Source organism: Schistocerca americana, chromosome 1, assembly GCF_021461395.2.
Source record: "Schistocerca americana isolate TAMUIC-IGC-003095 chromosome 1, iqSchAmer2.1, whole genome shotgun sequence".
Classification (NCBI taxonomy): domain Eukaryota; kingdom Metazoa; phylum Arthropoda; class Insecta; order Orthoptera; family Acrididae; genus Schistocerca; species Schistocerca americana.
In genome coordinates this window covers 856,542,738-856,556,872 of record NC_060119.1, presented here as the reverse complement: position 1 = coordinate 856,556,872, position 14,135 = coordinate 856,542,738, and the positions used below count along the sequence as shown (strand labels likewise).

At 40.5% G+C, this 14,135-nt stretch overlaps 1 protein-coding gene across 1 annotated transcript in view; it reads left to right on the top strand.

The window, feature by feature from the left end:
- The first annotated feature begins 619 nt into the window (after positions 1-619).
- LOC124546823 (zinc metalloproteinase nas-15-like) overlaps positions 620-14,135 on the top strand; it is a 127,523-nt gene continuing 114,007 nt past the window's right edge. Inside the window, exon 1 of the mRNA XM_047125065.1 lies at positions 620-717. Within this exon, the coding sequence (XP_046981021.1) occupies positions 686-717 (32 nt within the window). The 5' untranslated portion in view covers positions 620-685. The remainder of the gene's footprint in view (positions 718-14,135) is intronic.

Here is a 14,135-nt window from a genome sequence, read left to right as displayed (position 1 = left end):
AAACAAATACCGAAAAACACTGGTTATTTAGGACCAAAACACCGGTATCTGTTTTAACCGGTCGGTTGTTACCATCCCTAGCTAAGCATATGTTTTTTACCTTCCGAGCAACGTAAATTCTCCCATCTTTGCTAGAAAGTCTGTAAAGCTTAATCTCAACAGAACTACTCAGATGGAAGTTCGCTGCAGGGCTGATTTCATAAGGTGTAGAGCGACTCTTCATGTGGGAAACTTCTCTAGTTTTCTTCATATGAGTTCGAAGAATGTTCTGCGGGAAGAACTTTCTCCACCCTTTTACTCAAGCTAAGAACATCGTCAGGCGGAGTATATTTTCCGACTCGCTTTATTCATGCGGACCTGCGAATATTCTCAGTAATTCTGAGAATAAAGTACATTCTCGCTTTATTCACACGACTCGTAGAAACGAATGTTTGTGGCTTTGCTAGATGTGGATTGAGGGGTATGGAGAGGGGGGAGGGGCTCACCAGTAGCGGAACCTCTCGACCGGCCGGCGGCCCCTGTGCCCTGCGTGGGCGGCTGGTGTGGTGTGTGGTGTGGTGTCTCCCGCTGTGGCGGTCCCCTATAAAGCGGCGCTCCGCCCTCGCCGGCGCACACCCAGCCAGCGTCGCTAGAGGCCGAGACGTCGCCGCGCGCACACACGTACACACACGCGCCACCGCAGCCGATGCCGACGAAACCGCCCATGACTTTACGCAGGTACGCGCCAGCTTTGCCATGCTAATATATCCACTTGTAACCGTAGTCTCTCCTCAGCTGCACGGCTATGTGCACAGTGGCATGTGAACATAAATGAACGTGCTGCCGTACCACTTAAGGCATCGATACCTGATACTATAGACGAAAACAAAACGTACATGAAATACACTCCCATTTCCGAATATGGTCAACTGTCAGGACCGCGACTCGAACCCGAATGTCCTGCTTACCGCGGGCGGTCGCCTTACGATTACGCTATCCGAGTACAGCTCACGGCAACATCTAAACTTCCATATGTTGTCAACCATGTGAATACAACCTGCATATATATTCTCGTATAGGAGAGAAATTTCCCCTGTACTTCGCTACGTTGTGCTGTTTCCGAGTTTATTTGCGTTCCAGTTAGCCAGTCGGGCCGTTGCGCGTGCAAATTCAAGCGGCCCACCGGAGACGGTGTCGCAGAACGTGTTCTTCGTTTGGTTTCCTAATATCGAGCAAGAGAGCGAAACAAACATTGTCATCTACGCTATGAGAGGAACATACGTTCATGACCTTATTGATCAAGTATACATATAACTCTGTTACATTCATTTACAACAATGTACGAGGGCTGTCCAGAAAGTAAGTTACGATTGATCGCGAAATGAAAATCACAGTGAAAATCAGAAATGTTTCATTTGTAACAGTTAGCTACACCTTTCAGCTACTTCTCTACGTAGTCGCCGTTCTGACTCAGACATTCGTCGTAGCGTTGTACCAACTTTCCAATACCCTCATCATAGAAGGCAGCCGCCAGTGCTTTCCGCCAATTCTCTACGCTGGCCTAAAGCTCGTTGTCTGTGCCAAAATGTTGTCTTTATAGCCAGCGGTTCGTTTGAGCAGAGATGAAACTCAGTGGGAGACAATTACGGGCAGTATTGTGGGTAACCAAACATTTCCAATTGAAACGATGCAGGAACATCTTGATTGCCCCTGCAGAATGAGGCTGAGAACTGTCTTGAAGAAGAAACCGCACGACACATACGTAATGTTGGTTGCATAGCTTCAGGGGAAAATTCTCACCAGGCCCTCGTACTTGGCGGGAGACACTATTTTCTATAACATCTTTACGCGCTCACTAAGAGCTCAGGAATGAAAAGAGCGACGTAATTCTACCTAGAGTCATACTAGAGATACTGCCCAGCACATCTCTGCAAAGCTTAATCGGATTTTCATAGTCGTTTCCATTTCGCGACCAATCGTAACTTACTTTCTGGACAGCCGTCGTACATTAGAATGTTGCGTGTTAAAATATATGAGAAATTGCGCATCGCCAAACCATACTTCCCAATGTCATCCTACATACTTTTCTGATGTGCGAGCTGTTTGTTGTGCACGTTTCTTTGTCGAAATTATTGTTTTACTGCGTTCTTACAGACCTTAAAAACAAAATAATGTAGATATGAAGTCAGCTAGACTTATAAGCTTTGACAATGATACAAACATAGACAGCTTTGTCTTTGTCTTATTTACAAGCGCTTAGATAACAGTGTCAAATGCTGCAACAGTATTACAACGAGCTCGAACTGTTTTAAATGGTGGAACAGTACAGTTTTAAAATTTGATTGTATAAAATAGAATCTATTGCGTTGTGTGGTCCATTTTCAGTCTGCTGCAATTAAGTTATCAGTTGATTAGTTACATATTCCATAGATTAATTGAACCATTCTTTTATCGAAATTATACGGCAACAATCAGTTAACAGAATGTGTATGTATGATTAGCGATAACATCGATGAACAAATTCTTATTTTAGTCACATTCAAGCAATTACACTTAAAATCAATTTTTATTTTATTTTGTTTTTACTGGCTACCAGTTTTTAAGTATAAATTCATCAATGAAATAAAAGAAGTTTTCAGGAGAAGCGATTTTAAATTAGATTTAAAACTTGCTATGTTACCTGTCAGACATTTTATGTTATTGGACAAATAATAATTTTTGTGGCGGATATTGAACTCCTTTCTGAACAACTGATAGTTTTATTATGGGCAATAAAGGTTATTTTCCCTCAAGTGCTGTAGGTATGGACATCATAGTTCTTTTCAATTTGTGATGGAGTAAGACACAAAGGAATTACAGACATTGGCTGCGAGAAGGCATTGATACAATTCGGTGGCGAAAGTTGAAAATTTGTGCCGGACCGAGATTCGATCAGGATATTCTGCTTACTAGGCAGATGCGCTGACGATAGAGCCATCTGGGGACATTGGTCATTGCAACGGCATGTGCATATCCGAAAGAACAGGCACCACATATATGTGATGGATTATTAATGATGAATTTCATTAGCGAATGTATGTACTGTGACAGCGCAAATAAAATACCTTGCTCCTTGAAGAGGTACCAATATGACATCTGCTTTTGTGCAATCAATACTTCATTTGTAAGTGACGAGTTATCCTAGAAAATTATTCGTCAAGACATTATTGAGCGCAAATATACAAAATATGTCAGGAGATATATTCATGTTTTCCAACATAAGCAGTTATACGAAGAGAAACAGTAGCTGAACTGTTTGAGAATCTCAGTAATATGCTTCTCCCAGTTTACGTTTTCATCAATGTATGCAGCTAAACATATGCTACATCAATTGTTGGCATGATTCTATTTGTTGTACAGAACTGAATATAGTGTTTTTTGTAAATTTGAATAAAATCCGTTTTCTGAGAATTATTTTATAATTCTTTGGAAAAAATCATTTACTATCTCTTCTGTAGCTTTATCTCTAATGGAAAGTATTAAAAAACTAGTATAATCTGCAGGAAGTACCAATTCTTCGTATTGAATGTTAAGTAGAAAGTTATTCACATGAATAAGGAATAGGCGCCGACCAAAACTGAGCCCTGTGGGACTCCATTTGTGATGTCTCCCCAGTCACTAACATTTTCTACTCTTCCAACATTATTTGAATTATTTTGAATAGCCTTTCGTATTCTGTTTGTTAAGTATGTTTTAAACCACCTGTGTGTAAAGCCATCAGTTCCACAAAAAGCGAGTTTCCCCAAGACAGTAACATGATCTACACAATCAAATGCCTTGGGAAAATCACACATTCTGAGTTGAGCAACTCTTTTGGAATCCAAACTGTGATCTTCTAAGTAAATTGTTTCCTTTTCAGTGTGACTATACGACTTTTTTAAATATATTGGAAAAAGATATCAGTAAGGAAACTGGTGCTAATTGTTTTAGTCTGTCTTGTCACCTTTCTTGTAAAGAGGTATAACAGTTGCATGTTTTACCTTGTCTGGAAGAATTCTCTGTACCATTGATGCATTGCACATTTCATGAAAGACACTACTTATTAAGTTGGATCAACTCTTCAGAATTCTGTCTGATTTGACATCAACAGCTCATGAGTTTACTTTTTTCAGAACTGTTGTAAATCTATTAATTTCAGTGAAGCATTTTGGTGCTACTTCTAGTTGCTTGCAAGTTTTGTACAAAAACGTTTTTAATATATTCTCTTGCTTGTTTGACTGAACCATTTACCCCATTTTTATTGCAACATTTACAAAGTGATTCTTGAAAGTACTTGCATCTTATGAATTATGAGTCACATCATTGTCATTTAGTTTAATTGCTATGGCGTCTTATACACTGACTGGCTGTCCTGTCTCCCATTTGACAGTACCCTTTATAGTTTTAATTTCATTATTTTCATTATTTATTTCTGTCAGGATGTGCAGACTTCTGGGCGTTTTAATAATTTTCCTTAAAATGCTACAGTATTTATAGTAGTACGGTATACAAATAATGTGGGAACTTGACTTGTTCTGGGCTTTATATAAATTTTCCTCTTCCTGTTACATGAGATTTTAGTTTCCTTAGTTATCTGTCACTCACTAATTTTTTAATAGGTCTTCTGAATATTTTATAGGACATCAGCTTTTAAATATTGACACAAATTAACTATAGAATGAACTGAATTTAGCGTTAGCATCTGTTTCTATATGTACCTCATCCTATTCAATCCCATTTAACTTATTCTTAAATCATTTTATCCTGTTCTCATTAATAAACCTTAGTGCACTGCATGAACCTGCGTCAGGGTTATAAGGTGCTACATTGTTTATTTGCAGGGCTCTCAGAGATTTAAATGTAGATGAAGGGATAGTTGTTCTTCCTTCTGACAAAGGTAATGCTACTGTTGTTATGAATAAGGAGGATTAGTAATATTTTGGATCTTTTAACGTCAGGACAATATAATAAACTTAAGAAAGACTCTAAATGTAGCATATTGAGGAAACCAAATACGCTGATAAAGTCATCTACTTCAATTCAAAAGGAAGAGAAGAAAGGTTTGTTGAGGAGTGAAGCTATGTGTCCCAAACTTTATAGCCTACCTAAATTTCATAAGATTAACCTTCCTCTGAGACCCATTGTCAGTGCTATTAATTCCCCAACGTTTCAAATAGCAAGTTATCTGGCATCTTATTTACAACCACATATTGGCCGAACTGATTCTTGTGTAAAAGACTCATGTCATTTCATTGAGAAACTGAAGGGACTAACTTTGGCTCCTGGCGATATTCTTGTCAGTTTTGACATAGTGTCTTTATTTACGATGATTCCGCTTAACGAAGTTATGGTTTACATACAGGATGTTTTCCCAGCAGATTTGACTGCTCTTTTCAGACACTGTCTCACCTCTAGTCAGTCCCAGTTGGAGGATGAGTTTTATGAGCAAGTTGATGGTGTGGCCATGGGTAATGAGCGCCAATTCTTACATGGAAAAATTCGAGCAATTACCTCTGGAAAAAGCGAATAAGAAACAACGTCGATGGTATCGATAGGTGGATGATACATTTGTGGTTTGGTCTCATGACAAAAAAGCGTTAGAGGAATTCTTTTCTTATTTAAATAGTATAAATCCTAAAATCCAGTTTACCACGGAAATGGAGAATGACAATGCAGTATACTTCTTGGATGTCATCGTTATGAGACAGACTGATGGCAGCTTGAAACGTAAAGTCTTTCGGAAGGTTACACATACCGACAGATACTTGCATAAGGATTCCAATCAATATCCACAACAGAAAAGAGGTGTAATTAAAAGTCTAGTGGACAGAGTTAAAAGGATTTGTGCGCCGAAATACCTGGACGCCGAGTTAAAACATCTACAGCAGGCTTTTGAGAAGAATGAGTACTCTAGTAGGGAAATAAATAGAGTTTTTCGACCGAATAACGGAAGGCCTGAGGACAACGATAGGATACAGTGATGGAAGAACACGGTTTCTCTACCCCTCATCAAAAAAGTAACCCATCAAATCGGCAAGATTTTAAGGAAGCAACGTTCGACCGATTTTCATACCAACTAAGAAAATAGGCCAAGCACTTCGTTCCGTTAAGGACAAACGTCCTCCTCTGTCTGCAAGTGGTGTATACAAGATTCCGTGTACATGTGGTGGGATTTAAATTGGAACTACAAAGAGAAGTGTGAATACTCGGTTGAAAGAACATAAAAGTCGACTAGGGAAAACAGACAAGTCAGCCGTGGGGAAACATGCCCTTCAGTCGGGTGATCACATAGTGAAATCTTCGGAAACTGAAGTTTTATTTACTATGACGAACTATTATCCACAGCTATACAGAGAAGCCATCGAAATATATAAACATGGGAATAATTTTAACAGGAAAGAAGAAGCTATGAAACTCAGCGATATAGGGACAGTTACGCTACAGAATCGATGAGAAGTTTTCATAGTTATATTTTATCCTTGACAAGGTTTATCTCTGCTATCACGTGAAATCCAGACCACGCCCACTTTCCACTGTATTTAGGCCGTTCTTCGGCATCCGACTCGTCAGTCGACAAGACTCACACAACCAGGAGCATCTCCGAAGATGTCCAACGTAGCAGCTTTGGAGGAAACGTCAGAGATAGAAGAGTTCCATGGACCACGGCCATACAACCCGGAAGAATTCTCGGCAGCTGAAACATCAGGTCTTGAAGCTTTCATTGTATGACATAATTAATTGTTTCAGCCTGAGCACGATCTATAAAACTGTTATCAATCAGTGTCCTACTATCTTGCTGTGCACGAGTTGGAAAATTGGCTACTGAAATTATTATTAGTGCAAAAACGAGGAGTTGCGTCATAAACTTCGACATGAAGTCAAAAATACTGAAAGAAATTGATTTTTTTAAATTTTTTGTTAATATCAGAATTTAGAAGCATGTGCCTGTGAGTTACTGCTGCAGAATATGTCTCTAATAAATGTAGCAGCCTGCAGATTCCCTCTGGGAAACATTGACAGATTCCCTCTAGGAGACATTCAGCTTTTTCCAAAATCAAAATACTATATCTTCTGCATACTTCTCTGTGCTTACCCCCCAGGCCGTAGTCTTAACTACGAAAGAACTTTATCATTTCTTTGATCAAATTATCGTATTGGGCCTCCAGTTTGTCACTTTGTATGTTATGTGCGTAGCATCTTTCGCGAAAACTTCGCTCAACAATTTCAGTTTAAATACGATGGTGTCTTGTACACTGACTGGCATAAACTAACAATGCGCACGCGATCGAACCGCAGTATTGACCGTCTAGGCACGGTTCAACTACAGACAACACGAACTGTGTACCTCCTTCCTGGTGGAATGACTGGAACTGATCGGCTGTCGGACCCCCTCCGTGTAATAGGCCCTGACATCTTATCGGCAGCATACTGGCGAGGCATTCGTCTTCATGGACAACAATTCGCGCCCCCTCGTGCACATTTTATGAATGACTACTTTCAGAATAACGACATCCCTTGACTAGAGTGGCCAGCATGTTCTCCAGGCATGAACCCAATCGAACATGCCTGGGATAGACTGAAAAGCGCTGTTTATGGACAACATGACCCACCAACCACTCTGAGGGATCCACGCCGAATCACCGTTGATGAGTGGGACAACCTGGACCAACAGTGCCTTGATGAACTTATGGATAGTATGGTTCAAATGGCTCTGAGCACTATGGGACTCAACATCTTAGGTCATAAGTCCCCTAGAACTTAGAACTACTTAAACCTAACTAACATAAGGACATCACACACACCCATGCCCGAGGCAGGATTCGAACCTGCGACCGTAGCAGTCCCGCGGTTCCGGACTGCAGCGCCAGAACCGCACGGCCACCGCGGCGGGGTTATGGATAGTATGCCACGACGAATACAGTCATGCATCAGTGCAAGAGGACGTGCTACTGGGTATTAGAGGTACCGGTGTGTACAGCAATCTGGACTACCACCCCAGAAGGTCTCGCTGTATAGTGGTACAGCAAGCAGTGTGTGGTTTTCATGAGCAATAAAAAGGAAGTAAATGATATTTATGTTGATCTCTATTCCAGTTTTTTGTACAGGTTCCGGAACTCTCGGAACCGAGGTGACGCAAACCGTTTTTTAATGTGTGTATATCTCGCAAGCCGGCAGAGGAGGGCGTCTATCCTTTACAGGTCTCAGCGGTTGACTTACTTTCCTTGTTGATAAAATAAAAGGGAGAGAAACAGTCTTATTCCAGCGTTGTGTTTTATTCTAGTCCTTCAGTACACTGTTACTTGGTCGTAGAATTCTATTTACTTCTTTTCCTGAATAGCAATTTTTCTCGAGAACTTACATCAGATGTTTTAATTCGGCGTCCGGGAGTTCCAGCACACAAATTCCTTACGCTCTACCGACAAGACACTCCTCTTTTGTTGTGGATGGTGGTTAGCGTTCTTATGTAGACGTTTTCCCTTACGTGTACTTAACGAAAAACTTTATATTCCGACCTTCTGTCTCCTAACTAAAACATCCAAGGCTATTTCATTTTCACTTTCCAGTTACAAGGTAAACTACATTTTCTGATTTATATTATTTAGATAACTGAAAGTTGTTCTAAGGCTTTTTTACCCTGTTACCAAGCGACAAATATATAACCCTGAAAGCGATACCAATGATAAAGTTTCTTATTTGCTTTTTCTAGAGCTGATTTTTCCAGGTTTTCCATATAAAAATTAGCGATCACGGGATCTAATTGTGACACCATCAACTTGCTCATAAAATTCAACATCCCACTGGAATTGACTAGAAGTCAGGCAATATATAAAAAGAGCAGTCAAATCCCCTGGGAAAACTTCTATCATATAAACCATAACTATGCCAACTGGATCACAGCAAAAAGGCAACTATGTCGAAACTTGTAAGATTATTTCAAGGAACCAAAATTTCCCTTCAAGTTTCTCGACGAAAAGGTGCGAGTCTTCCATGAATGAGTTAGTTTTCCCAATATACGGCTGCAAACGAGTTGCCAGATATCTTGCTATTTGATATGCGGGGAAACTGATAGCACCAACAATGAGCCTCAATGGAGGATCTATTTTATGAATTTTGCCTAGAAAATTATGCCTGTGACACACAGCTTCAGTCTTAAATAAGAGCTTTTATCTTCTTTTTGAAATGAAATAGAACATCTGATTTCTTCAGTACGCCAGCTGTAGGGTCTCAAGCTTTTTTCGTATAGTTCTGACCTTAAAAGTTTCAAAATTTTGTTTCGATAATCTTCTTTATTCATAACAACAGTACCACTCCCTTTGTCAGCAGGAGGAAACACTACCTCTTCATCTGCGTTTAAATCATTGAGAACCTTTCTTTCACCTTTCGTTGGATTAGTTATGAAATGTTTACTTTGACACGATACTCTTGGGATTTCGATCCGACTTGCATCTGCAATTTCTTTGAGGAGAATTTGTATAACTACCTCTACATTGGCGTTAATCTCAACAGAGACTTTCACAGGTGTCATAGCACAGTTTGCTGTTTCTGATAGGACGGAGATCTCGTCTTGAGACAACACTCTTTCTGACTTATTAATAAGAGTACCGCACAACACCATATTATTTGTATTTCATACATTAGTTTGCAGGTTTTCGAAATTATTCTTACGGCTTCTAGTGGCTGTCTCCTTTGTAGCTTCCACAGTTCTATCTGTGTCTAACTAGCAATGAATAAAGCAGTTGCAGCAAGTTATGTTAACAGAATCCATCTCCCGTACAATGTATCCTTTCTCGGAGTAGTGTTGCTTCTGTATAAATATACATGTGAACTCAAGGTGTCCAAATGATTCTCTTCAGTTTTCAATAGACTGGTTTAGAAGACGAGTCTCTACAACGCCACAAGGAAGTTAAAGCACAAATTAAAAAACCCGCTCTCTTCTTAAGTAAAAATTCCAGACGTCTGATTAATTTTGAGACTTTTTCCTTGTACAGTCTTGTGATCATACCGTCAAGGCTTTTACGATCAGATGTCACAGCTACTGATGAATCTTCCGGGTTGTAAGGTCGTGGAAATGAAACTTTTTCGTTCCTAACGTTTCGTCCAACGCGGCACTATGTAGAGTATTGGAAACTATGTAGCTGATGTGCTGCGCACAATGAAAAGCCTATGGCATCCACAGTTGAAAATAAAACGACTGAATTCGTGGCAGACAATCTGAATACATGACATAGACGGGTACTAAGCGATAGATTTCAATTTGAAATAATGGCAGTTCAGGAATGAGTTGCGATCACTTTATGTTCCAGCCAACTACGAAAAAGTAAAATGATTTATATTTTAAATATATCTGCCTTAGAGATACACAGAATCCTATTGTTCATCGGATACTCGAGTAGTTTATTTTCCGGTAGGAGGAAGTTTCTGCAAGCCATGGTCTCTGCTACGATGCCGCGGAGCGTTGACATCGCCGAACGCGTAGTAGGAATTGTTCTAACGCTGATCAGGATCGGCCCATAGCGACTTCCGCAATGCCGCGTCGCCGGTGAATTTGCATTTTTTTAGTGTCGGAAATATTATACAGGAGTCCACCCCTCATTGTAGCGGCATCAAGCGAATACAGGAGAGTTTCCAAGGACGAGACCATGGCTGGTTCCTTCCCTCAGCGATGTCTAAGTGGGCCTTGATGTCATTTTCTGTTGGCTTTCAATATTCGTTCTTGAATTTGGGAGATATCCAGAGCGCCTCCAGTGCTGTTTCACTCCAGAAATACAATCTGTGTTACTTTCACAGTTATAAGTTGGAACGAGGAACTATAAGTTTTTTTTTTTGGCTCTTACTTTTTTATTGTACAGAAGAAGTAATGACATGCTTTAGTCTCTCCTGCAGTAACTGTTTTCGTTACCAAGCTCCTTACCTCATCAACATAAGACTGTATAGTCTCTCTCTTGACGTACTATTTCCTGTACAACCTAGAAGTAACTCATTTGGGTATGGTGTTTGTTCTTTCGGACATGTCCGAAAGAACAGACACCATATCCATATAAGTATATAGTTCTGGCAACACCGGCCATGACCTTCTTCTGCTGTGCGGATGCACACATATTCCCCGAACTATTACGGAACTTGGTAAGAATGTCTTCCACGAGTAATGAGTGTGTTAGGGTGGGACACTACGAATGTAGAGTGTGGACATACAAGGTGAGAATGTGGGTCTCGCGGGAGGCGTGCGTGAGATAGTCCCTGCAGTGGTGCTGTCCTCTGCGCCCTCGGTGGCTCAGATGGAATAGCCGGTACGGTAACTCAGCGTGTTCGGTCAGAGGGTTAGCAGCCCTGTGTAATAAAAAAACTGAGTTAATCGATCAACAACGAACTTAAACGGATGTCTTACGACGTCAGCCCCGAGCAGATGCAACTAACGAAAGCGAACAAAATGAGATTAAAAAAAAAAAAGCGTGTTCGGTCAGAGGGTTAGCTGCCCTCTGTAATAAAAAAAAAAAAACTGAGTTAATGGATCAACGACGAACTGAAACGGATGTCTTGTGACATCCGCCCGGAGATGATATATATCAACGCCCGTTAGCACCTGAAGGTGTTATTATAATTCCAATTTCGTAGAAGTAACTCTGTCAATATCTGATAAATTGCTGCACAAAGTATTACGAATAATTTAGCCTAATGGCATTTCATCTAACTAAAAAGGATTACAGAGGTGTTTGTACCTAACGTCTCCTCGACTTTGAGTTCATTGGAGACTGTATGCTAACAGAGTGTGGAAAGAAAGGAGAAGGAAGTTGGCCATAGTCTTTTGAATCAAGCATCCTGGAATACGCTTGAAACAATTTGTGAAGAGCTCTAAAAAGCCAACTAGGACTGATGGACGAATTTGGAGACACACAAACGGTTGTTAAATGTCCTGAACACTGTTTCACAGAATTATCTGTGCTTACATCGCCCCGTTACTCATATTGAGAAAACTCGTGTTTTACTGCAGCCTTGTAGCTAATAGAACGCACAATCGAACGTAACAGTTGCAAATAGGCCAGACATCGTGCTATCCCTAAAGGCCTCACAGCAAGAATAGATTGTATTTTTCTCCCCTTCATTCATGTAGTGCACTGTTAGAGATGAAACCACCGATAGTTCCAGCTAAAGTTGTAACACCTTCCAAACCAGGATGTTTGTAAACTGACACTTCCTCGCAGAGTCACCAGCCAGCACACTAGCAGTGCACCAGTGGAGGAGAGCCCGTAATGACTGAAATGGTGGACTCGTATTCAGAAGGGTTCAGATTTAAACTCTGTCGGGCAATCCTGGCTTTGATTATTCCTAGTTTTCCTAAGGGCCTGGATGCTCCAAGAAAAGCGACAGCCCATTTCCTTCACCATTCTTGTACAGTTCAGGTACTCTGTCTCTAATGACCTCGCTGTTGATGGGAAGTTAAATTTTACGCTGTCTTTGCTTAAAAAATTTTTCTTCAGATAAATATTCAAAGTAAGATTGTACTTACTGTCATGGTACAGTATTGACGTGTACCTTACAGCAATTCATAAGAATGACGAGTATACATACAAATCTAAACATTTCAAACATTTTCAGTCGTCCCGATAGAAATGCGTTTCTTCTAGATGTTTTTGAGTCGCAAGTACTAATATTACCTCAGTAAGCAGTCCGCGACAACGATTTAATTTTTAATTTGGGTTTTGAATGAAAATGTTCCAGTTGTGTCTATGCTTCGGAGTCTCCAATTCATTGATATCGAGCTGTGGTTGAAAAGGAACGAGGACACGGAACCAAGATTTATGGCAACAAGTAAAGCCTGTTACAATAAGCTTGCTAGTAGATTCATGGATTTCTGAAAAAAATCATATGTATATAGGTAAATAGTTGGGTTAAATCACGTTAATGCTTCGGGGAGAAATTGTAACGATTGGAGTAAATCACTCGTTTGAGGACAGAAATGTGCAGTAGTAATACACATAACCCTCCTCTCATCGACCGTGACTTGAGTACAGTGGTACTGGAAGAGCGAAAGATTTACTGGACATAACAAGAGAAACTTTTTCATATTCATTTTGAAGTTTTTGTGTTAATGGACAAGCAAACTGAAGGTACGTAACATGCTTGCAGATGGCTCTTGATGATTGGATCACAAAAACTGCAAAAGAAAATATGCGGGCACTTTATTCTGATAAATGCTTGTGGCCAATTTATGAAGTTATAGAGAAGTAAGTTCAATGTGCTGGAAGAACTCAAGACGTATTTGATCAGTAGTATTGTACATACGGTTAAATAATGTTGGGGAAATGGAATACAACTAATTATCGTAGTGATGAAAATGTTGAGTTGACGTTGTAAGTGGTGGCTATGGAAGTTGGGAACGCACAGATGATGTCTGCAGTATTGGTAATCTATGTAGGAATCGAACAAGAAATCGAATTCGTTCACCCTTATCATTCGACAGTAATAATGCAGGCGAACGGGCAAAGGGTTGGGAAAACCTGCGGGGCAGCTTCAAAAATACTCTGGTGTGCAATGTAATTAGAGGTAGCTGCTACGTTGGTACGAAAGCTCTCCTGTGGTCTCAGCGATTTTGAGAGTTTGGTTTGGCATAACAGCAGACGCCACGGTGGAGTCCTAGCTGCAGTTGCGCGCAGAATGGTCAAGGCGCGAGACTTTAGTGCACTTGGTCGCTACCATACCATTAGAGACAAATATTTGGGGCATAAGATCTATGAAGTCGTCGAGACAGTGGGTCAGAGATCAATTGAGAGTAACCTGGTGATCCAGTTGAAACAGTTGTTGACAGGGCCTCGTGCTTGGATCAACAGCACGTGGATAACGTGTTCGTCCGCTGAATGGGATACAGGGGAGCGTGTCGCTCACCTGCTCATTGATCGACTGGTTCTGCCTTCAGTGGCGGATACAGGAAAACCTCGAGGAGGGACCGCTAAAGATATCTTGCGCTATCTTTACTTTTAACGTAATAACAAATAACCAAGTCAAATGCAAAGTTTAAGAAAGTTTTATTTAAACTGACTTCTATGCTCCTATTCTTCCTGGCAAATTGGTTAATTACATTGTCAATAGGACAGTCAATGCCAGGGTGAGCGTTCAACAGGGCAAAGTCATTAAGTCGATCC